Here is a 26,433-nt window from a genome sequence, read left to right as displayed (position 1 = left end):
CTTATGTTGTTTAGATGGTGTCAAGCATTTGTGGTGGCAAACAGGTGAGGAGTAAAAAGACAAAAGTGTCTTGCCTACAGTCAAGCATGGTGGTGGGAGTGTCATGGTCTGGGCCTGCATGAGTGCTGCGGAGCTACAGTTCATTGAGGAAACCATGAATGCCAACATGTATTGTGACATACTGAAGCAGAGCAGGATCCCCTCCCTTTGGAGACTGGGCAGCAGGGCAGTATTCCAACACGATAACGACCCCAAACACACCTCCAAGATGATCACTGCCTTGCTAAAGAAGCTGAGGGTAAAGTTGATGGACTGGCCAAGCATGTCTCCAGACCTAAACCCTATTGAGCATCTGTGGGGCATCCTCAAACAGAAGGTGGAGGAGCGCAAGGTCTCAAACATCCACCAGCTCTGTGATGTCCTCGTGGAAGAGGACTCCAGTGGCAACCTGTGAAGCTCTGGTGAACTCCATGCCCAAGAGGGTTGAGGCAGTGACACTTTGGGCCCAATTTGGACATTTCCACTTAGGGGTGTACTCACTTTTGTTGCCAACGGTTTAGACATTAATGGCTGTGTGTTGAGTTATTTTGAGGGGACAGCAAATTCAAACTGTTATACAGGCTGTACACTCACTACTTTACATTGTAGCAAAGTGTTATTTCTTCAGTGTTGTCACATGAAAAGATATAATAATATATTTACAAAAATGTGAGGGGTGTACTCACTTTTGTGAGATACTATGTGTGTGTGTATGTATATGAGTGTGTGTGTTTGTGTGTGTGTGTATATATATATATATATATATATATATATATATATATATATATATATATATATATATATATATATATATATATATATATATATATATATATATATATATATATATATATATAATATATTTGCTATGCTCATTTGTTCCTTTGAAGGTTTCACAGAACAGAGCAGGAAAAAAAAGTGCAACTGTATCTTGCTGGAAGTTCCTCAAGTTGCTAAGTTCCTAAAGCTAAAGATAGTGTAGAGTGTTGTTTGAGAATGAATCAGTAAAGCTCAAAATTGCTGTCTGTCTGAAGTTGCGTAAATGGAATGTATGTGTCAGTGTGAAGCAGCTGCGTATAACATTAGCTGCTCTGTGTCTGTCTTGCAGAGTCACATAATGGCATCAGCAGGTTCAGATCAGACAAGCGAGGGGCTCACACAGCAGAAATTATACCTGAATCTTAAAGGTAAAGACAGAAGAAAGTGTAACCTGTGCAGTCTTGTCATATTCATTTCTGTCAGATGACTATCACACTATCTTTAAATATCTTTAAAGGGCCATTATAGTGTTAATATTACATGCTCTAATCTGTTAAAGCATGTCATTTTAACACTAGCAACGCTTTAATGCTATGTGCTTAACCTCACAAAGGGTTTAATGACATAGTTAAAGTCCTGCTAGAGACCCGCAGAGCACTGCTGATCCTAAGCGGAAACTGATGCTGATCTAGTCAGCTAGTTGCACAGTGCTCTGCTGGTCCTGAGCAGGATTTTAAGTATGTGTTTATCCCCTTTCCGCTGTTAAAAGTAGATGTTCAAACAGATTAGAATATGTAATGTTAAAAGGCAATGAAGTCAAAATTCAACTTTTATTATTCAGATAGAACACACAATTTTAAATAACTTACCAATTCACTTCCATTGCCTAAATGTGCACAGTCTCTTTATATGCACACCTTTTTGAGGTACAAGCTCCTACTGAGCATGTGCAAGATTCACAGGCTATACGTATATGCATTTTGTGATTGGCTGGTGTCTGTCACATGATGCATTAGGAAGGAAAATGTAAAAAACTTTTAATTTGCCAGAAAAAAAAAATCTACAACTCATTTGAAATCCAAACTAAGTGATTTTGCATTGTCTCTTTATTTTGCATTAATTATGTTATTCTACTATGTTTAGTGATCCTTTCAAGGGACATTAACACAAAATAATTGCTAGATAGAATGATGCATTCAAATAAAAGATTAGTCTGAGAATAACATTGAAGATGTATCTTTAAAGTTTTAGTGTCTATAAAACAATGGGCGCTGCCATGTCGTAACTTAGGTTACATTCTCTGCTGTGGCCAATTAGGAACAGTTATAAATAGTGTGCAGCCAATGGCTGTATGGAATATGACTTCCATTTCTAACCAGAAAAAAAAGCTCACAATTTCAGAGTGGAATTACAGGAAGGGGGGGGCAAAATAAACAATAAATTATATTGCAGACTTTTTTTTAAATATATAGGATGTATCATTTTATATTTTTATCTCAAAATGTTTAATTAAGTTACACTATAATTACCCTTTACATGACATACTTGTTTCCTTAACCACTTTTTCTGTAATGCTGTACTAATAGTAAATACTTACCCCTTTCTTCTCAAACAGATCCCAAATTTGCAACAAAGCATAGTATTCAAAATATGTATGAAACCCCCCCCCCCAGTAGTTAAACATGTTAAACACTAGGATTTACCAGTGCAACAAATAAAGGGGACTTTCAGTCATAAAGTATAAAATACTTCATACTGAAAGTTCCTTTATTTGCGTGTAGTGTATGCCGCGCTGAGCACCTCGGGCCGCCCGCAGCAAAACACTATTTTGTCAAAAGGTGACGTTTCCACCACTTAGCCAATAGCCGTACGGCCCAGCTGGCATTATGCCGGATAGCTGGCACACTATTGGCTACGTTCACCTCACTTAAAAATAGTGTTCTGCCGTGGGCGACCAGTGCGGCATACGCTGCAAACAAATAAAGGAACTTTCAGCATGAAGTATTTTATACCTCATGACTCAAATTCCCCTTTATTTGTTGCACCAGTAAATCCTAGCGTTTCAAAAATGCTAGGATTTACCATCACTTTAAAATATTTGTACATTTAAAGTGGAATTAGCAGTTAGTACATATTTGCATGCAACTAATAAATTAGGTATATTTTGCTCCCATAGAAAATGTTGGTTTATTGATCCATTTTCAACAAACCAACTATTGTAATACATTTTGAAATATTCTCTTTTAGATGGACACTTTTGTTTTAGGACAATGTCCCTTTTAAGGGTAATAAAATGCATTTTATTTATATAACACTGAGTTAGTTATGTACAGACAATATGTGCTTACCATATATATTTTAAACAATACAAGAACCATTTCTTTAACCTTTTTGGCTCCAAAAATATTAAGACACAGAAATAACCCCAATTATTAATGTGCAAGCTGACAAGGTGCACCCAATCATATAACCTGTCTGCAAGCATTTGGGGCTAGTGAGATGACATTTGCCACCCACGTTTGTCATTGCACAAGCAAGGGGGCAGGCGAAAGACAAAGTCCAGGAAAGCAACCAGGGTCAGAAAGAGAGGTCAGGAACAAGAGCGGTAGGATCATTGTCAACAAATAACAAAGCGCCATCATAAATACAACTCCTCTTAGCACTGTCCTTAGCCCACTGTGGAGGTTCGAGTAGCAATACCACCCATACTCTTCTTAGCATGGGCTAAGGCACAGGACAAATAATGCCTCATCACCTGACATTTCATCTAACACCCTCTCTAAGGGGGCCTGAAAATGCTCCCATTCATTAGCACATTTTCTTTTTTTTGCGTTGTTGCTTGTCTGTAGTTAAAGGGACCGTACAGTGTAAAATTGTTTTTATATTAATGTATTTTCAATGACTTGTTATACCAGCTGCATAGTATAAAATGTATGAGAGATTGCATTTTCAGGTTTATTTGTGTATATGTAGTAGCTGGTTTTCTGCTTTTAAATCACAGCCAATGGGTTGAGCTTCAGGTAATATCATATCTCATTATGCTATATTTATATATATATATATATATATATATATATATATATATATATATATATATATATATATATATATATATATATATATATATATATATATAATATACTTTGTGTACACACACTTGCTTCCTTATCTTATATTTGTCTGGAAAACTAAAGCTCAATTACATAGAGAGAACAATGGAAAATTAGCATGTTATTACTTAACTATCCTGCGCCCCACTGGGAGTGTAATTTATTCTGCTGGCTGTGTTTACTTCAGCTATTCAATAGCTGAGACTCAAGTGTAAAAACTTTTTAACGTTTTGACTAAAGTTCTTTAAAGTGAAGGTCAACTTAAAAGTACAGCCTCACGGTATTGCACAGACTTATAAAAACGAGCAGGAGTTTAAGTCATGAATTTATTTTCTTATATTTTTACCTTTAAACTGCTCAGCCGATAAGCACAGCACTCCCGCCCCGCCATCTTGTCTAATTGATTGACAGATGACGATTCTTAAACCAACTAAGGATTAGTTGGTTTAAGAATCGTCATCTGTCAATCAATTAGACAAGATGGCGGGGTGGGAGTGCTGCCGCTTATCGGCGGAGCAGTTTAAAGGTAAAAATATAAGAAAATAAATAGATTTAAAAAAATTCAAGATTTAAAAACTCCTGCTCATTTTTATAAGTCTATGCAATGCCAATACTTCTATAATTTAATTTGCTTTGTTCTTTTGTTATCCTTTGTTGAAAAGCATCCCTAACTGCTCATTGGTAGCTGCACATATATGCCTTGTGTCATTGGCTCACCCAATGTGTTCAGCTTTCTCCCAGTAGTGCATTGATGCTTCTTCAACAAAGTAAACAAACAGAATGAAGCAAATTTGATAATAGGAGCAAATTGGAAAGTTGTTAAAATGTTATTCTGTATCAGGAAATTAAAATTTGGGGTTTTATGTTCCTTTAAGGGACAGTAAACATCTTTTAATTTTAATATAAAATGGTTGGCTATGCATGACAATATACTTTATTTATTTTGCACCCCCCCTTAATGTAATTGTGTTTTTTCTATTTCACAGAACTTATAAAAGCGCACTGCAGACTTCTCAAGGCTAACCATGCTACATATATTTCCCTAACTTTTTTTAACATTAACTACAAAGCAGTGCACTGTAAACTATAGATTTTACAGTTGCTAGCCTTGTCAACTGCAAACTCAAATATGGCAAATGATGGGTAGAGTTGCCGCAGTGCAACCAGCAAGGCCAGTCAAGGTTCTTATGTCACTTTACAGATCATTAGTTAGACCAAATCTGGAATACTGTGTACAGTTCTGGGGACCATATCTTCAGAAAGATATAAATAAATTAGAAGCTGTCCAAAGGAGGGCTACTAAAATGGTACATGGTCTAAAATATAAAACGTACAAAGAAAGTTTCTATGATCTAAGTATGTATAGAGGATAGAAGGGAAAGAGGTGACATGATAGAAACCTTCAAATATATGAAGGGACTTAATAAAATAGAAGCTGAAAGCATTCTTCACAAACAAATAAATGCCAAAACAAGGGGTCACAATCTAAAGTTAGAGGGTAGCAGATTCAGGAGAAATGTGAGGAAGCATTTTTTTACAGAAAGGGTGGTGGATTCATGGAATAAACTTCCATTTGAGGTGGTAATCACAAAGACTGTAAAGGAATTAAAAAATGCCTGGGACATGCATAAGGCTATCCTAAGGAAAACGTAACATGTAATATGGGTAGACTTGATGGGCCTTTTTGGTTCTTATCTACCATCAAATTCTATGAGTTTGGCTACTGAAAAACAATTTCAGCAAACAAGATGTTAATTTGTTTTAAAATGTTTAGACTTGGCGAATATGTTCTATAGAAAAACAACATAAGTGTTGTGCAATTACAAGTTTTACTGTCGTTTTAAAGGGATATGAAACCCCAAATAATTATTTTGTGATTCAGACACGGCATACAATTAAAGTTTCTAATTTACTTCTGTTATCAAATTTGCTTTGTTTGCATAATATTATGTGTTGAAGAGATACCTAGGTAGGCATCTGGAGTGCTACATGGCAGGAAATAGCACAAATGGATAACATTTTTGCCAAACTGCTGCCATATAGTGCTCCAGAAATGGTCTGGCTCCTAAGCATACGTTAATATTTTTTAACAAAAGGTACCAAGAAAACGAAAAAAAATAACAAAAGTAAACAAAATAACAAAAGTAAAGTAGAAAGTTGTTTAAAATCACATGCTTTTTATCCCTTTTAATGGGACAGTCAAGTCCAAAAAAAACTTTCATGATTTAAATAGGGCATGTAATTTTACACAACTTTCCAATTTACTTTTATCACCAATTTTGCTTTGTTTTCTTGGTATTCTTAGTTGAAAGCTAAACATAGGAGGTTCATATGCTAATTTCTTAGACCTTGAAGGCCGCCTCTAATCTAAATGCATTTTGATAGTTTTTCACCACTAGAGGGCTTTAGTTCACGTGTTTCATATAGATAACATTGAGCTCATGCATGTGAATTTACCATGGAGTCAGCTCTGATTGGCTAAAATGCAAGTCTGTCAAAAGAACTGAAATAAGGGGGCAGTCTGCTGTGGCTTAGATACAAGGTAATTACAGAGGTAAAATGTGTACAATTATAACTGTGTTGGTTATGCAAAACTGGGGATTTGGTTATTAAGGGATTAGTTATCTTTTAAAACAACAAAAATTCTGGTGTTGACTGTCCCTTTAAGTACTTGGTTAATTCAATAGATACAATTACTTCCCAGTCTTGATAAAGTAGTAGTTTTTGTCCTTCATTTATTGGTCTCCAAGCACGTTGGGACACACAAATGACATTGACATTAAAAAGGCTCTGCTGTATTGTGTGATATTAGATTGTAAAACATTCTGCTATATAACGAACGGTATCCTGATGTATGTGAGATTAGTAAGAATCATAGATGGTTTTATTTATTGGGTAGTTATCATTTTTTGTAAAAAAAAAAAACAACCCTGTTTTTAAATTGTCATTTAGCCTTTAAACTTAGGGCTCGATTTATCATCCATGGGCGGACAGAGGGTACATATTCGCCCCTGTCCCTCTAGCTTCTCCTCTGGCGGGTAGCAATCCGCTGCCTGCATTTAATTTTACCATAGCACGCAATTACTCCTGTGTGCTCGTGTGCAACCCCACCCCCTGCCCGCACACATCCAATCACGCGTGGGCAGGAGCGGTCAATCTGAAAGTCTAAGAGGTGGGGAACAGGTCAAAGTCTGCAGTCGAAAGGGGAGAGAAAGGCTTAATAAATCGAGCCCTTAAAGTGAAGGTAAAGTTTCATCTATTAGATTGTATCCCCTGTAAATACTATAAAATTAAATAGGACTTTAAGTCATGAATTTTTTATAATCGCTATATTTATTTTGGTTTTACCGTTTCTTTATCCGATTCTTAACACTGTTAAAACAACCCGTTTTTAATTTTTTTTTTTTCTAAGCTCGGTCACGGTTTTTTTACAAGCCAATTGAAACACTGGCCGTTAGGCGGCCGTCAAATTACGTCACCGCATTACTGGACTCTATGCGCATGCGTTGCCTTCACTTCCTCTCTGTTTTTCTGTCACGCAGGCGCAAATCGAATGAAAGGCAAAGTGTGCGCATGCGCAAGTTGTCCGACAATCGGGAACGCACTTTTGAAGTACGTACAGAGCGGGTGGGACCGCTCTGTACGTAATATAGTGAAAAACCCGGAAATCAATGGAGGGAGGAGCTAAGACTGGCCCAGAACGTGAATATAAACTGTTTAAAATACAATAATATAGTTATCCGTTGAAACTGAATTGTCACAGTTATGACATGACCAACACTTCTATGTAAGGTATATTGATCCACTGTTATAGCTTGAAAAGGTTTATCATCTGCATTATCTCAGTGATCAGCTCATAGTTTTATAGGTTACCTTGCAATTTTGCATGTTCTATGTCATGTTTTGCTTTATATACTGTATTCAATGTATGACAACTTGGTTTAAATAAAGCTTCTTTGAAAATAAAAATAAAAAAAAAATACAATAGTATATATACAAATTCAAAAAAATAAATAAGCGATCATAGTATATAACAGATGAGTAATAGAATCCTGGTTACCAAACCGGAAAACTTTACCTTCACTTTAAAGTGAACTTTACATGTTTTAAAGTCTGGTCTGGAATCTAAGTGATATTTTAGTTTGAGTTTAATTCATCAGTTGTAATAAAGAGACACTATAACTTATTTTTTAATGTAGATATGAAATTCTAATACCCTGCGCTGCGTTCAGACACTTCAAAAGTATTTTTTTTTATTGGTGAGCTAATGGTTTGAACTGTTCTCCAATCAGTGCTCTAGCTACAACAAAAGTGCCATAGGGCTAAAGCGCTGATTGGCGATTATTGGAGCGTGGGGTATTAGAACTTCATATGTACATTAAAAAGTAATTTATAGTGCATGTTCATTACAACTGATGAATTAAACAACATCTAAAATATCACATTCCAGATCTGTTTATGCAAAGGGAAAAGTTTACCATCGCTTTAAAGGCAAGCAGCATTCTACATGTTGAACTTTTTTTGCCTGAAAAAGTGACATACAAGCTGTTTAAATTTAAAATAAAACTAATACAGCAGTATCGGTTGTGTGCTTGCTGCTAGTGCTCATTGGCTGATACATTTGCTCAATATCAACCTATGTTCCTTAGCCAATAAACAATAGTAGAAACGTACTCAACCCATACAGCTGTATTTTTTTTAAATTATATTTTATTTTAAATTTAAAGGGACATTAAAGGTACAACTACAGTAGCATGGCTACTACTCATCATGCTAGTGTTTTTCCTTCTGTGCCTACAGCTCTCTTTAAAGCCATACTCTGATTTTAACCAATTATAGAAACCAGCTGTAAAAACTCTGCATCTTTACACTGGGTGCCGCCATTGCCAGCTCGTGATTGTTGCTTCCAGTGAGAGTTCCCACTTCAGTGATTTGAATGACTTTTTGGCAGCTATACCCTGCACTTTGGATTACACAATAGAAAGCAAAAGCTTTGCATATTTCGATTTTAAAAGTTATATAACAATTCTAAAAACACCATAAGGAATAATATAGAGAAATGCAGCCATAGTAAAAACACCCAGCTCCTGCTCTGTATTGTGCATGCTAAACTGAAGTGCACAGTAATGCTGGTCAAAAAGACACTAATATCACAGATCTGTGAATGCGCACTGCTTCTGTCACAGTGTACATGAATACTTAAACTCCAAAATGGCGCCGCCCAGTGTGAAGATGCAGAGCTTCACTAGTCAGCACTTGTAAAGGGTTAAAATAAAAGAAAGGCTTTGAAGGCAGCTGCAGGCCCAAAAACAATTTAATGGTGAGTAGTTACTAAGTAAAGTAGTTGTGCCAAGCAGTTTAATGTCCCTTTAATCACCTTTTATTTCATAATTTTCAGGCCAAAAAAAATCAATAGATTTAAACGCTGCGCTTTCAGACAGATGAAAGAACATTTTTGGGTACTGCATCCCTCTAAATAACAGTGGGTAGTTTATGTTCTAAAGGATTAGTAAGGTCAAAATTGAAATATACATAAGTAGGGATGCACCGAAATGAAAATTCTGGACCGAAACCGATACCGAAAATTCAGGATGATCCTGGCCGAAAACCGAAACGAAACCGAAATTGTTTTTTTCTTTTTTAACTACAGTGTGTGTGTGTGTAGCTGAGAGAGCTTGTAGGCGGGAAAGCTCCAATAAATGGACATTTTCACTTGTACAGTAGGGCGTGATCTGCAGTGAAACTGGAGCTCTATAAGGGAGAGCGTGGTTATAGCCAGACAACAATACGAGGTGGACATGTGTTTTCTTTTTGGGTATAGTTATCCGTGCGATGAGCGTGGCTGCACCTGATCGTCTCTCATCGTATCTCTGCCTAGTTCCTGGTTCGGGTCTCACACTGACCCGTCAGATTATATGTCCAGAGCCCCAAATGGAGTCTGCCTGTCACCTATCACCAGGACCACTGGACTTAGCTACAACCTTACGTGCAAGGTGGTTATAGAAAGTTACCGTGCTTTTTTGTTTACACTGTCTGGTGGGTGCTAATTTGTACCAACTGTGTGCGAGCTTGGGGCTTATGCTTATAAAGTGTGCACGCATATTTGCCTCAGGCGAATAGAATGTTTACGCACAAGAGGCTGATGTATGAGCACTGTATATAAGGCTTTAAAGATATTCACTGTGTGTGCTTAGGGCTGTGTCTGATAATATCAAGTGTTTATAAACATGTTACTTATCCTCCTTTGATATTTGTATTCACTATTCTGAACTTTGGTTTCCTTCTCTGCTAGTTTCAAATATCATCATGTAATGGTACTTATGTGTGTGCTCTGTGTACCATGCCATTGCTGTGCTGCTCACCTTATGCTAAGGATAGACATGTAACTCAATAGAACAGGGGAGGGCTGTACATTTTTAGCCATTTTGGTCCTCTTTGGGCCGAAATTGGAATTGCACATTTTCGGCGGCCCAAATTTTGGTGCATCGCTAGTATTATTCTTTATTTAGTTCTGTGTAACAGAATCACATTTAACCGTTTTTGTTTTGTTACCAATTATCAAAATAAAGTATAGTCCTAGAAAACTATTATTATATGCAAAACAGTAAGTCAAGTAATGAACTCAAACAGCAGCTCTAGGCTGGCATCAAATTTAAAATATGCTACACAATAATTTTGCCGAAAATAAAAGGCAAAAAAACCGAAAACCGAAATAACAAAAAATGCTATTTTCGGCCGAAACTTTCTGCGGCCGAAATTTCGGTGCATCCCTATACATAAGTGAAGTTCAATTTTAAATAGAAGCTTTTTGCCATATATGCGTGTATGCTGCTGAAAAATAGTAATAACTTTTACTAGACAAATTCTTGGTAACCGAAAATGCTTCTTTTTCAAATTGAAATGCACTCATACACATTTTAGTTTTGACCTTTCTTTCCCTTTATTAGAGCTTATTCTTCCTTTATTTATTTATATGTTTTCAAACCAGCTGAGAGACTTCTGTTCTCCATATCCCACCCTGTCTATAATTCTATTTGTGATGCCTTGTTCTTTTCTTACTAGCGGTCTCTGCCCAGCTTCGTGGACGACAGACTCGTGACAGTTGCTTCTTAGAAGTTTCAGTAGACGGACTACCTGGGGAGACTAAAAAAACAGCAAAGAAAACTGGAGGAGAAGACTTGAGATTCAATGAGACCCTAAACCTGTAAGAACATTTTTATTCTGTTGTGTTTTTTAATTTTTAACCAAGTGTGTAGAATCTTTATTCTTTGGCAAGTGTATAGCGGTTCGATAACGCTGTTGAGAAGTGAAATTGAATGGGCCTATACTTTTCCATGAGGGGCAGTTGGTTCTGTATGTGTGTTTAGAAAGCTGGATAGTGGTTCTGTGGCTGTGTCAGGCGAGGATAACTGTGATCTGACTCTGGGGCTTTATGTTTGGTTTTGCTGAGATGGAGAATTAGTGGTGATGAATATGTGTCCAGTAAGAATCATTGGTGGATCTATGGCTGGGTTGAGAGGAATGTTTTGTTATTATGGATCTGATTGTTTCAGGATGCTAAGGAATTGGTTTATCTGTTGGTGCATCTAGAGTGGAGACTATGGATCTTTGGTAGAGTTGGGTTAAGTTGATATATCTGGGATTATGACCTGTTTAGAAGATGTTGATTTTCTTTTTGCCCAGAAACGTATCCTCACACAGTTTGTTGGAGATTCGTCTTTGGAGCTGTCATAAACTGCGCAACGAACTCCTGGGAACAGCATGTGTGAACCTGCAAAACACGCTGCCTAAGAGGGGCAACAGAGGTAAGATTGGAGATTGCCAAAAAAGAATATTTGAGTGATAGAAAGGGAAAGGGGAGTACCAGTACATATGAGAGGACAGAAAGACAAGACAACATAAAATGAGTTAATGATTCACACAGCACCTTCTAATGAATGGTATCCATGTCATACAAAAGAAATACAATAATTAATGGAATGCACATGTAACTAAAGTGCAGGGGAGCCCTCCATCATCTCTATCCTACTACCCCCAACCCCTTTACCAGTGGCTTTCTTTCCTGTTTTGTACTGCTGGTTAGTAGCTTAGTGGGTGGAAGAGGAGGCATAATATATCTGTTTAAGACTTCATGGTAGAGCTGTGCTATAAATCACATGATGCAATTAATCGTGATATGAGGCTTCAATTTGAAATAGAAGCATTTTTTTAAATATACTTCCATTGGCAAAAATGCTTCTAGTAAAAGTTATTACTGTTTCTTTCCTGCAAGCAAGGATTTGGGTTTAGCTGTGTCCACGTCAATCTCTTTGAGTAAGAGTAGTGGTGGCTTTTTAAGCAGTTAGAAAGTTGTGAGGAAGTCCTTGCTTGGGTTTCTAACATGGTCCTTGGTATAGAAAGCCAGAGTTGGTTACTCTGTTCTTTCTTTTTCTGCCGGTCTCTGATAGGAGTATGTGTCCTGTCACGCCTTGTAAGCTGTCTTCCTGCCGGACAGCTGGATTTGCAGGTAAGTGCTTTTGTCTTCTAGGTATTGGAGACTTGCAGTTGAGAAGATTTTCCTGCAGTAATTATAATGAATCCTTTAGGAAGGACTTATTTGGGTAGGGTGCAGGCACTTTATGTATATGTGGAGACTAAGGGGTTAACTTTCCATGCGGTTATGGGATGTTTTCTCTAAAGCTGTTTATATATGTTTCAGTTTTTTGGGACTTTTATTTATTAGGAAATGTGATTGTTGGGCTCTACTTTGTTGTATCAAGTTTTTACTAGGCAGTTGCTGCTAGAAATGCGCGCTTTTAGTTATTGATTGCCATTTTCTTCCTCTGACCCCTTCCTCACCCGACTGAGTTTCTGAGCGGAGCGGCGTCATTTTGGACAGCTTCTTGGTGTCGGCTTATTTTTTTGATTGATGTACAGCTGCCTGCCTAACAATTTGTGAGGTTAAGGTAGGGCACCTCAGTCTGCCTGAGGTATAGAGGTGCCTTTTTATTTGTTTTGAATATTGCTCTGAGGAGATTAAAAGTTTTTTTTCTCTTAAAGTGACCGTGTCATTTTCATATATCAGTCATTCCTTTAATTATTGGGAATTCTTTTACCTATGGACATGGAACAGGAGTCTGCTCCTATGGATAAATGTTTATTGTGTCTTGAGGGCCAAATTGTGTTACCTATGCAATTTTGTTCTTCATGTTTAGAAAAGACTTTGAAATGTAAAGATCAACTTTTTGTTTCTGAGCCTAATGTCTCTCAGGATGATGCTGTTCAGGCAATGCCACAGCTTTCTCCTCTAACGTCCCAAGCCTCCACGGCTTCACATACAGTGCCCTGCAGTTCCTCTCAGCCTCCTGGAGGAGTTTGCCATCAGATTTTGCCGCACAGATATCCTCTGCGGAATCAGCGGCTTTATCTGCTTTTCCCATGATGGGGAAGCGCAAGAGGAAATCTAAAAATTTTCAGAGTGTAAGGTGTATGTCCCGTCTGCTGCTACGCAGGTTGCCCTCCCTAATAAGTCTGATGAGGAGGATACCTCAGTAGCCTCTGAGGGTGAAATCTCAGATTCGGACAGTATAGTTCCTTTGTCTGATTTTGAAGAAGTAAACTTCAGATTTAGGCTTGAACACCCTTGTTTACTATTAAAGGAGGTACTGGCTACTTTGGACGACTCCGACTCTCCTGTCGCTGTCAACTCTAAGAAATCTAGTAAGCTTAACAAATACTATGATGTTCCTTCCTCTGTGGAAGTGTTTCCTGTTCCAGACCGTGTGACGGAGATTATTACACAGGAATGGGAGAAGCCAGGGATACCTTTCTCCCCGTCTCCCATCTTTAAAAAGATGTTTCCTGTTGCTGAATCCATTAGAGATTCATGGTGCACTGTGCCTAAGGTAGAAGGGGCTATTTTCTACCCTGGCTAAGAGAACTACGATCCCTATTGAGGATAACTATTCCTTTAAGAATCCCATAGACAAAAAGCTGGAGGCTTATTTGAAAAAGATGTATGTTCATCAAGGTCTTCAATAGCAACCTGCAGTTTTTTATTGCCACAGTAGCAAGTGCAGCATCCTACTGGTACTACAAGATAGGATTAAGGCTCTTAAACTAGCCAACTCCTTTATCTCTGATGCTAACATGCAAGTTATTAGACTGGGAGCCAAGATGTCTGGCTTCACTGTTCTAGCCCGTAGGTCTTTGTGGCTAAAATCTTGGTCAGCTGATGTTACCTCCAAGTACAAGCTTCTCTCGCTACCTTATAAAGGTTAGACCTTGTTTGGTCCTTGTCTGGCAGAAATAATTTCTGAAATTACGGGTGGAAAGGGGTCCTTTCTACCACAAGACAAGAAGAATAGACCTAAAGGACGTCAGTAATTTTCGTTCCTTTCGTAACTTCAAAGGTCCAAAGCCTTCCTCTCTCTCCTTTTAAGCAGGAACAGTCCAAGTCTTCTTGGAGACCCAATCAGCCTTGGAACAAGGGGAAGCAATTAAAGAAAGCCTCAGCTGAGACTAAGTCAGCATGAAGGATCTGCCCCCAGTCCGGGATTGGATCAGGTGGGGGGCACACTTTCCCTTCTTTGTCAAGCGTGGACACGAGATGTCCCAGATCCTTGGGCTGTGGACATAGTATCTAAGGGTTACAAAATAGAATTCAAATCTCGTCCTCCCAAGGGCAGATTTTCTCTCTCAAGGTTATCTGCGGATCAGGTAAAAAGAGAGGCATTCTTACAGTGTGTTCAGGACCTTTCCTCCCTGGGAGTGATTGTTCCAGTTCCAGTAAGAGAACGAGGTCTGGGTTTTTATTCAAATCTGTTTGTGGTTCCCAAAAAAGAGGGAACTTTCCGACCCATTTTAGACCTAAAGTGTCTCAACAAGTTTCTCAGGGTTCCGTCCTTAAAAATGGAAACCATTCATTACATTCTTCCCTTGGTCCAAGAAGGTCAGTTCATGATGACCATAGACCTGAAGGATGCATATCTTCATGTTCCTATACACAGATTTGCTTTTTTAGACATGCACTTTCAGTTTATTGCTCTTCCGTTTTGCCTTGCCACAACTCCAATAATTTTCTCAAAGGTTCTGGAGGCTCTCTTGGCAGTTGTCAGGTCTCAGGAAATTGCGGTGGCGCTTTATCTGGACGACATATTAGTTCAGGCGGCATCTTTTCAACAAGCAAACTCTCATACAGAGATCTTGTTGTCTTTTCTACGTTCCCACAGATGTAAACTGAATCTGGAGAAGAATTCCCTTGTTCCAGCTACAAGCGTCTGTTTCTTAGAGACCATCCTAGATTCCCTATCTATGATGATTTTTCTGACAAAGTTCAGAAAATCCAAGCTTCTCTCCTCTTGTCTCTCTCTACAGTCTACTGTTCGGCCATCAATGGCTCAGTGTATGGAGGTAATAGGTCTGATGGTCGCTTCTATGGACATCATTCCCTTTGCTCGATTCCATTTGAGAGCTTTGCAATTATGCATGCTCAGACAATGTAACAGAGATCATTCAGATTTGTCTCAGAGGATAGATCTGGACCAGTTGACAAGAGATTCTTGTGGTGGATTTCTCAGGTACATCTGTCTCAGGACACATGCTTTCGGAGACCCTCCTGGGTGATTGTGACCACGGATGCCAGTCTTCTAGGCTGGGGAGCAGTATGGGACTCGTTAAAGGCTCAGGGCCTATGGACTCGGGAGGAGTCTGTTCTCCCCATAAATATCTTGGAGTTGAGAGCGATCTACAATGCTCTGATGGCTTGGCCTCAATTGTCAATTATCAGGTTCCAACCGGACAACATCACCTCAGTGGCTTACATCAACCACCAGGGGGGAACTCGTAGTTCTTTAGCCATGAAGGAGGTGGCATGGATTATTTTGTGGACGGAAGCTCAAAATTGTTTACTATCTGCTATCCACATTCCTGAAGTGGACAACTGGGAGGCGGATTTTCTGAGCAGACAGACCTTTCATCCCAGGGAGTGAGCTCTCCATCCGGAGGTGTTCTCCAGGCTAACCCTCAAGTGGTGGGTGCCGGAGTTAGATCCAATGGCGTCTCGTCGGAACGCTAAGTTTCCAAGTTACGGTTCAAGGTCAAGAGATCAGCATGCCGCTCTGATAGATGCTCTGGCGGTCCCTTGGGAATTCAATTTGGTCTAGCATACCTGTTTCCTCCGTTCACGCTCCTTCCACGAGTCATTGCTCGTATCAAACAGGTGAGAGCGTCTGTTATTCTAATAGCTCCTATTTGTCCTCGCAGGATCTGGTATGCAGACCTTGTGAAGATGTCATCTCTTCCTCTTTGGAGGTTACCTCTGAGGAAGGACCTTCTAACTCAGGGTTATTTTCCTCCATTCAAATCTCGTTTCTCTGAAGCTGACTCCTTGGAGATTGAACGCTTAGTTCTGGCTAAGCGTGGGTTTTCTGAATCAGTTATTGATACCATGCTCCAGGCTCGCAAGCCTGTTACTTGTAAAATTTACCATAAGGTATGGCGTAAATACCTTTTATTGGTGTGAATCGAAGGGCTACTCTTGGAATAGGGTTAGGATTCCTAGAATTGTGTCTTTTCTCCAGGAAGGCCTGGAGAAAGGGTTGTCAATCAGTTCTCTGAAAGGTCAGATTTCTGCATTATCTATTCTTTTACATAAGCGTCTGGTCGGATGTACCAGATGTTCAATCTTTTTGTCAGGCCTGGTTAGAATCAGGCCTGTGTTTTAAACCGGTTGCTCCTCCTTGGAGCCTTAACCTAGTTCTTAGAGTTTTGCAGCATGCTCCGTTTGAGCCAATGCATTCCATAGATATTAAGCTGTTAACTTGGAAGGTTTCTTATTGCTATTTCTTCTGCTCAGAGAGTTTCTGAACTCTCGGCTTTGCAGTGCGATTCGCCTTATCTTTTTTTTCATGCGGATAAGTTGGGGTTTCTCCCTAAGGTGGTTTCGGATAGAAATATTAATCAGGAAATCTCATAAGGAACTTCTGTTGCACAACTTGGATGTTGTGCATGCTCTAAAATTCTACCTACAGGCTCCTAAGGATTTTCGCCAGTCTTCTGCCCTGTTTGTTTGTTTCTCAGGAAAGCGTAAGTGTCAGAAGACTACTTTTACTTCTCTTTCCCTCTGGTTGAGAAGTATGATTCGTTTTGCATATGAGACTGCTGGACAGCAGCCTCCTGAGAGAATTACTGCTCATTGCACTAGGGCTGTCTCCTCTTCTTGGGCTTTCAAAAATTAAGCTTCTGTGGAACAGAGTTGCAAGACTGCAACATGGTTCTCTCTGCATACTTTTTCCAAATTTGATACTTTTGCCTCGGCTGAGGCCTCTTTTGGGAGAAAGGTTATTCAAGCGGTGGTGCCTTCTGTTTAGGTCTGTCTTGTTCTCCCTCCCTGTTTATTCCGTGTCCTCTAGCTTGGGTATTGGTTCCTACTAGTAATTGGAATGACGTTGTGGAGTCTCCATGTCTTAGGTACAAAAATAAAATTTATGCTTACCTGATAAATTTCTTTTTTCTGGACATGGAGTTTCCACGACCCCACCCTTAAGATTAGACAGTAATTTTTTTTGCTACACCTTTATGTTATCTTTTCTTCTGTTATGTGTGATCAGTCCACGGGTCATCATTACTTCTGGGATATTATCTGCTCCCCTACAGGAAGTGCAAGAGGATTCACCCAGCAGAGTTGCTATATAGCTCCTCCCCTCTACGTCACCTCCAGTCATTCTCTTGCACCCAAAGACTAGATAGGAGGTGTGAGAGGACTATGGTGATTATTCTTAGTTTTTAGAACTTCAATCAAAAGTTTGTTATTTTACAATAGCACCGGAGCGTGTTATTACCCCTCTGGCAGAGTTTGAAGAAGAATCTACCAGAGTTTTTCTTATGATTTTAACCGGAGTAGTTAAGATCATATTGCTGTTTCTCGGCCATCTGAGGGAGGTAAAAAACTTCAGATCAGGGGACAGCGGGCAGTTGAATCTGCATTGAGGTATGTAGCAGTTTTTATTTTCTGAATGGAATTGATGAAAAAATCCTGCCATACCGTTATAATGAACATGTATGTATACTCTACACTTTAGTATTCTGGGGATGGTATTTCACCGGAATTACTCTGTAAAAGTACATTAAACCTTTTATTAGGTATTTTTCATGTTAAACGTTTTTGCTGGAATGTAGAATCGTTTGCATTAATAAGGTACTGAGTGAATAAGTATTTGGGCATTATTTTTCCACTTGGCAGTTTGCTTGTGTTAATTATGACAGTTTCGTTTCTCTCTCACTGCTGTGTGTGAGAGGGAGGGGCCGTTTTTGGCGCTCTTTGCTACGCATCAAAAATTTCCAGTCAGTTTTTTCTGCATGATCCGGTTCATCTCTAACAGAACTCAGGGGTCTTCAAACTTCTTTGAAGGGAAGTAGATTCTCTCAGCAGAGCTGTGAGACTTATATAGTGACTGTGATTTAAAACGTTGCTCTGTAATTTTTATGTTTAAAATTTAATTAGTGTTATTTTACTAATGGGAACAAACCTTTGCTAAAAAGTTGTGTTGTTTGTTAAGAGTGATGCTATAACTGTTTTTCAGTTCATTATTTCAACTGTCATTTAATCGTTTAGTGCTTCTTGAGGCACAGTACGTTTTTATTAAATAAAATTGTAACCGAGTTGCATGTTTATTGCCAGTGTGTTAAACATGTCTGATTCAGAGGAAGATACCTGTGTCGTTTGTTCCAATGCCAAGGTGGAGCCCAATAGAAATTTATGTACTAACTGTATTGATGCTACCTTAAATAAAAGCCAATCTGTACAAATTGAACAAATTTCACCAAATAGCGAGGGGAGAGTTATGCCGACTAACTCGCCTCACGTGTCAGTACCTGCATCTCCCGCCCGGGAGGTGCGTGATATTATGGCGCCTAGTACATCTGGGCAGCCATTACAGATAACATTACAAGATATGGCTACTGTTATGACCGAAGTTTTGGCTAAATTACCAGAACTAAGAGGCAAGCGTGATCACTCTGGGGTGAGAACAGAGTGCGCTGATAATTCTAGGGCCATGTCTGATACTGCGTCACAGCTTGCAGAGCATGAGGACGGAGAGCTTCATTCTGTGGGTGACGGTTCTGATCCAAACAGATTGGATTCAGATATTTCAAATTTTAAATTTAAATTGGAAAACCTCCGTGTATTACTAGGGGAGGTCTTAGCAGCTCTCAACGATTGTAACGCTGTTGCAATACCAGAGAAAATGTGTAGGTTGGATAAATACTTTGCGGTACCGGCGAGTACTGACGTTTTTCCTATACCTAAGAGATTAACTGAAATTGTTACTAAGGAGTGGGATAGACCCGGTGTGCCGTTCTCACCCCCTCCAATATTTAGAAAGATGTTTCCAATAGACGCCACCACACGGGACTTATGGCAAACGGTCCCTAAGGTGGAGGGAGCAGTTTCTACTTTAGCTAAGCGTACCACTATCCCGGTGGAGGATAGCTGTGCCTTTTCAGATCCTATGGATAAAAAATTAGAGGGTTACCTTAAGAAAATGTTTGTTCAACAAGGTTTTATATTACAACCCCTTGCATGCATCGCGCCGATCACGGCTGCGGCAGCATTTTGGATTGAGTCTCTGGAAGAGAACCTTAGTTCAGCTACGCTGGACGACATTACGGACAGGCTTAGAGTCCTTAAACTAGCTAATTCATTCATTTCGGAGGCCGTAGTACATTTAACCAAACTTACGGCTAAGAATTCAGGATTCGCCATTCAGGCACGCAGGGCGCTGTGGCTAAAATCCTGGTCGGCTGATGTAACTTCTAAGTCCAAATTACTTAATATACCTTTCAAGGGGCAAACTTTATTTGGGCCCGGTTTGAAAGAAATTATTGCTGACATTACAGGACATTACCTCAAGACAAAGCCAAAGCTAAGGCTAGACAGTCTAATTTTCGTCCCTTTCGGAATTTCAAAGCAGGAGCAGCGCCAACTTCCACTGCACCAAAACAGGGAGGAGCTGTTGCTCGTTACAGACAAGGCTGGAAGCCTATCCAGTCCTGGAACAAGGGCAAGCAGACCAGTAAACCTGCTGCTGCCCCAAAGACAGCATGAACCGAGGGCCCCCGATCCGGGACCGGATCTAGTGGGGGGCAGACTCTCTCTCTTCGCCCAGGCTTGGGCAAGAGATGTCCAGGATCCCTGGGCGCTAGAGATCATATCTCAGGGATACCTTCTAGACTTCAAATTCTCTCCCCCAAGAGGGAGATTTCATCTGTCAAGGTTGTCAACAAACCAAATAAAGAAGGACGCGTTTCTACGCTGTGTACAAGATCTATTATTAATGGGAGTGATCCATCCGGTTCCGCGGTCGGAACAAGGACAAGGGTTTTACTCAAACCTGTTTGTGGTTCCCAAAAAAGAGGGAACTTTCAGGCCAATCTTGGATTTAAAGATCCTAAACAAATTCCTAAGAGTTCCATCGTTCAAAATGGAAACTATTCGGACAATCTTACCCATGATCCAAGAGGGTCAGTACATGACCACAGTGGATTTAAAGGATGCTTACCTTCACATACTGATTCACAAAGATCATTACCGGTATCTAAGGTTTGCCTTCTTAGACAGGCATTACCAGTTTGTAGCTCTTCCATTCGGATTGGCTACGGCTCCAAGAATCTTCACAAAGGTTCTGGGTGCCCTTCTGGCGGTACTAAGACCGCGAGGAATTTCGGTAGCTCCGTACCTAGACGACATTCTGATACAAGCTTCAAGCTTTCAAACTGCCAAGTCTCATACAGAGTTAGTTCTGGCATTTCTAAGGTCGCATGGATGGAAAGTGAACGAAAAGAAGAGTTCTCTCTTTCCTCTCACAAGAGTTCCATTCTTGGGGACTCTTATAGATTCTGTAGAAATGAAGATTTATCTGACAGACGACAGATTAACAAAGCTTCTAAATGCATGCCGTGTCCTTCATTCCATTCAACTCCCGTCAGTAGCTCAATGCATGGAGGTGATCGGCTTAATGGTAGCAGCAATGGACATAGTTCCCTTTGCACGCCTACATCTCAGACCGCTGCAATTGTGCATGCTGAGTCAGTGGAATGGGGATTACTCAGATTTGTCCCCCACTCTGAATCTGGATCAAGAGACCAGAAACTCTCTTCTATGGTGGCTTTCTCGGCCATATCTGTCCAGGGGGATGCCGTTCAGCAGGCCGGACTGGACAATTGTGACAACAGACGCCAGCCTTCTAGGTTGGGGCGCTGTCTGGAATTCTCTGAAGGCTCAGGGACAATGGAGTCAGGAGGAAAGTCTCCTGCCAATAAACATTCTGGAATTGAGAGCAGTTCTCAATGCCCTTCTAGCTTGGCCCCAGTTAAAGACTCGGGGGTTCATCAGGTTTCAGTCGGACAACATCACGACTGTAGCTTACATCAACCATCAAGGAGGGACAAGAAGCTCCCTAGCAATGATAGAAGTATCAAAGATAATTCGCTGGGCAGAGTCTCACTCTTGCCACCTGTCAGCAATCCACATCCCGGGAGTGGAGAACTGGGAGGCGGATTTCTTGAGTCGCCAGACTCTTCATCCGAGGGAGTGGGAACTTCATCCGGAGGTCTTTGCCCAAATACTTCAACGTTGGGGCAAACCAGAGATAGATCTCATGGCGTCTCGCCAGAACGCCAAACTTCCTCGCTACGGATCCAGATCCAGGGATCCGGGAGCGGTTCTGATAGATGCTTTGACAGCACCTTGGAACTTCAGGATGGCTTATGTGTTTCCACCCTTCCCACTGCTTCCTCGATTGATTGCCAAAATCAAACAGGAGAGAGCATCAGTGATTCTAATAGCGCCTGCATGGCCGCGCAGGACTTGGTATGCAGATCTAGTGGACATGTCATCCTGTCCGCCTTGGTCTCTACCTCTAAGACAGGACCTTCTGATTCAGGGTCCATTCAAACATCAAAGTCTAACTTCTCTGAAGCTGACTGCTTGGAAATTGAACGCTTGATTTTATCAAAACGTGGTTTTTCTGAGTCGGTTATTGATACCCTGATACAGGCTAGGAAGCCTGTTACCAGAAAGATTTACCATAAAATATGGCGTAAATACCTATACTGGTGTGAATCCAAAGATTACTCCTGGAGTAAGGTTAGGATTCCTAGGATATTGTCTTTTCTACAAGAAGGTTTAGAAAAGGGTTTATCGGCTAGCTCATTAAAGGGACAGATCTCAGCTCTGTCCATCTTGTTACACAGGCGTCTGTCAGAAAATTCAGACATCCAGGCCTTTTGTCAGGCTTTAGCTAGGATCAAGCCTGTGTTTAAAACTGTTGCTCCGCCATGGAGTTTAAACTTAGTTCTTAACGTTTTACAGGGTGTTCCGTTTGAACCCCTTCATTCCATTGATATAAAATTGTTATCTTGGAAAGTTCTATTTTTAATGGCTATTTCCTCGGCTCGAAGAGTCTCTGAGTTATCAGCCCTACATTGTGATTCTCCTTATCTGATCTTTCACTCAGACAAGGTAGTTCTGCGTACTAAACCTGGGTTCTTACCTAAGGTAGTCACTAACAGGAATATCAATCAAGAGATTGTTGTTCCATCCTTGTGTCCAAATCCTTCTTCAAAGAAGGAACGTCTTCTACACAATCTGGATGTAGTTCGTGCCCTCAAGTTCTACTTGCAGGCAACTAAAGATTTTCGCCAAACTTCTTCCCTGTTTGTCGTTTATTCTGGACAGAGGAGAGGTCAAAAAGCTTCTGCTACCTCTCTCTCTTTTTGGCTTCGTAGCATAATACGTTTAGCCTATGAGACTGCTGGACAGCAGCCTCCTGAAAGAATTACAGCTCATTCCACTAGAGCTGTGGCTTCCACTTGGGCCTTTAAGAATGAGGCCTCTGTTGAACAGATTTGCAAGGCTGCAACTTGGTCTTCGCTTCATACTTTTTCCAAATTTTACAAATTTGATACTTTTGCTTCTTCGGAGGCTATTTTTGGGAGAAAGGTTCTTCAGGCAGTGGTTCCTTCTGTATAATGAGCCTGCCTATCCCTCCCGTCATCCGTGTACTTTTGCTTTGGTATTGGTATCCCAGAAGTAATGATGACCCGTGGACTGATCACACATAACAGAAGAAAACATAATTTATGCTTACCTGATAAATTCCTTTCTTCTGTTGTGTGATCAGTCCACGGCCCGCCCTGTTTTTTAAGGCAGGTACATATTTTTTAAATTATAATTCAGTCACCACTACACCCTTGGTTTCTCCTTTCTCGTTGGTCTTTGGTCGAATGACTGGAGGTGACGTAGAGGGGAGGAGCTATATAGCAACTCTGCTGGGTGAATCCTCTTGCACTTCCTGTAGGGGAGCAGATAATATCCCAGAAGTAATGATGACCCGTGGACTGATCACACAACAGAAGAAAGGAATTTATCAGGTAAGCATAAATTATGTTTTTCCATTTCCCTTCGGCTGAATGACTGGGGGTTATGGGTAAGGGAAGTGACACTTAACAGCTTTGCTGTTGTGCTCTTTGCCTCCTCCTGCTGGCCAGGAGTGAATATCCCACTAGTAATTGGAATGACGTTGTGGACTCTCCATGTCAGGAAAGAAAGAAATTTATCAGGTAAGCATACATTTTATTTTTTCTGCAGCATACGCACATATCCTGTGAATGTCTGTGCACCAATATTCAAACACCATGCATGCTCAGACAGCTGGCAGTGGTATGTATTGCTTCTGAGGATGTAATCTGTGTCATACAATCCACTGCTGATTCTCTGAGAAGGTGTGGTATCTGAATACTGGTGCACTGGCCCTCAGAGGATATGTGCGTATGCTTCAGAAAAACAGTAATAACTTTTACTAGAAGCATTTTTGCTAATGGAAGTATATTTAAAAAATGCTTCTATTTCAAATTGAATTGCATCCATGCACATTTCAATTTTGACCTTTCTATCTCTTTACCATGTCATGTCAGAATAGCAGCAACACTGATCACTCCTCCAGGGTCACAGCATTTAATGCTTCCGCCGTCACTTTACTTGCCTAATAGTTTGTTGCTCCAATCCTGAGGTGCCCCCAGACAAAGAATGTGTTCAAAACAGCAGCTTGTTCCCCTCACAGTTTGCACTGCAGAGTGAATAGGCCAGAGAAAAGAGCACAGCTAATCCGCCACCTAGCTGTAAAAAAAAGTGTTGTGCAGCTGGAGTACTGATTGGAGAACAGTTTAAATAGTTTGGGCTCAATTTATCAATCAAGGGCAGACAGGGGCGTACATATTCGCCTGTGTCCGCCCGAGTTCTCCACTGGCAGTCAGCGGATTTAACATTGCAAACAAGCGCTATTTTGTGCTCGTGTTCAACCCCGCCCCCAGTCATGCGTGGGCAGGAGCTGTCAATCTCCCCTGTCGGACGAGACCAGGGAGATTGACATTCTCCACCTAAGAGGTAGAGAAGAGAGTAGGGAAGCAGTCTGATGACCACTGCTTGATAAATCCTGACTGCAGTTTCTCTTGTGAGAACCTGCAGTCGAAGGGAGGAGAAGGGCTTAATAAATTGAGACCCTTAGCTCACATAAATTATGAGTTTTTAGGTGAGCAGCCAGAGCGCAGGGTCTTAGAATGGCACAGATAGATTAAAAAGTAAATTACATTGCTTCTTCATTTGAAGTGATCAATTTTAACTTTACTGTCCCTTTAAGATTTCCCTCCACTCCGTATCTTTTCTGTACACAAGATAGAAGTGTGATATCTGCTCGGTAGTGAGGTTGCTAAATGCAAAACGGTATGTAAAATAGGGGATCATTATACCCCTACGGAATACACAAACTACAAATACTCTATGGCAAGAGAGAAAATATATAGTTGCGCTGCAAGGTGCAAATAAATTAGCAACTATAAAACAGAATTAAAAAAGATACATTTTAATCTATATCAATAAAAGCAATAAATAAACAAATATTGCACTTGTATGAACACACACAGTGATGAGAAGTGTAGTATAAGAATACACAATACAAATAAATAAAATATAACACATCAATGAAATTAAAAATGAAATAAAAAAACAACTTGATAACTTGTTAAAAATCCATAAATGAAGGCTTCCATAAAATTTCCAATCACTAAACAATGAAGGAGAACCAACAATAAGGTGATAAGTCTTACTTACACAGTGTGGGGGGTTCTGTTATGTCCATCAGTGGTGATTTCTTTCTAGGCAACTTGTCTCCATGTGACGTCTGTGTAGCGTACTGGTATTTTCTTAGCGTTTGTTTAAACACTTCGCACTTTAGTTCCAATACCTACAGGCCTTGACTACAGAAGCCAGTGAGGGTCAAAGTAAAAGAGCAACGCGTTTCAGCCTGTAATCTAAACTTACATTCTTGCATTTCAAATAAAGATAGCAAGAGAACGAAGAAAAATTGATAATAGGAGTAAATTAGAAAGTTGCTTAAAATTGCATGCTGTATCTGAATCATGAAATAATTTTTTTTGGTTCAATGTCCCTTTAAGAGCCGGTTCAATTTTGGTTCAGAACCTTGGTAGTGCTTGCTGATTGGTAGCTAAATGTAGCCTCCAATCAGCAAGCACTACCCATGTGCTGAACCAAAAATGGACCGGCTCCTAACCTTTGCATTCCTGCTTTTTCAAATAAAGATAGCAAGAGAATGAAGAAAAATTGATAATAGGAGTAAATTAGAAGGTTGCTTAAAATTGCATGATCTATCTGAATCATGAAAGAAAAAATGTGGGTTTAGTATCCCTTTAACCAAATTGCCAAAGTGTTGTTAAACAAATATAAGCCTTCAAAGATTGAAAGATTGTAGTATTTTTTAAGTGTATGAAGTATACAATGTGGCTTGTGTGAGGAGATTGATACTAGTAGGTCCTTTAAGGGACAGTCAAGTTAAAAATTTAACTTAAATTGATTGAAAAAAATGATTTAAATAGGGTATGTAATTTTAAACAACTTTCCAATTTACTTATCACCAATTTTGCTTTGTTCTATTGGTATTCATAAGTTGAAAACTAAACCTAGAAAGTTCATATGCTAATTTCTTAGACTTTGAAGGCCGCCTCTAATCTGAAAGCATTTTGACAGTTTTTCATCACTAGAGGGCATTAGTTTATGTGTTTCATATAGATAACATTGAGCTCACGCATGTGAAGCTCCTAGGAGTGAGCACTGATTGGCTAAAATGCAAGTCTGTCAATAGAACTGAAATAAGGGGGCAGTTTGCAGAGGCATAGAAACAAGGTTAATTGCAGAGGTAAAACATGTATTATTATAACTGTGTTGGTTATGCAAAACTGGGGAATGGGTAATAATGGGATTATCTACCTTTTTAAACAACAAACATTCTGGTGTTGACTGTCCCTTTAAATGACAGCAATCTACCACTAATGTGTCCATGCAAGGAATTTTATATTTGTCTGTTTTTGTTGTTTGAAGGCCAAATACAGCTGCTGATACTTGTAACTAGATTGCATCTTCTAAATAAGTCTATATTCTGGCAATATATTGAGCCAACCACTGCTCTCTGTG

The 26,433-nt window shown here is 39.9% G+C and overlaps 1 protein-coding gene across 2 annotated transcripts in view; it reads left to right on the top strand.

Moving 5' to 3' along the window:
* WWP2 (WW domain containing E3 ubiquitin protein ligase 2) overlaps positions 1 to 26,433 on the top strand; it is a 200,473-nt gene that overhangs the window by 28,303 nt on the left and 145,737 nt on the right. For both annotated transcript variants that reach the window (XM_053699468.1, XM_053699467.1), the window contains exons 2-4: positions 1,148 to 1,226; positions 10,971 to 11,112; positions 11,592 to 11,713. In XM_053699468.1, the coding sequence (XP_053555443.1) occupies positions 1,157 to 1,226; positions 10,971 to 11,112; positions 11,592 to 11,713 (334 nt within the window). In that variant the 5' untranslated portion in view covers positions 1,148 to 1,156. The remainder of the gene's footprint in view (positions 1 to 1,147; positions 1,227 to 10,970; positions 11,113 to 11,591; positions 11,714 to 26,433) is intronic.

The sequence above is a fragment of the Bombina bombina genome, chromosome 1 (assembly GCF_027579735.1).
Source record: "Bombina bombina isolate aBomBom1 chromosome 1, aBomBom1.pri, whole genome shotgun sequence".
Lineage (NCBI taxonomy): Eukaryota > Metazoa > Chordata > Amphibia > Anura > Bombinatoridae > Bombina > Bombina bombina.
The sequence above is the reverse complement of the archived record's forward strand: the minus strand, read 5'-3'. Positions and strand labels throughout refer to the sequence as shown.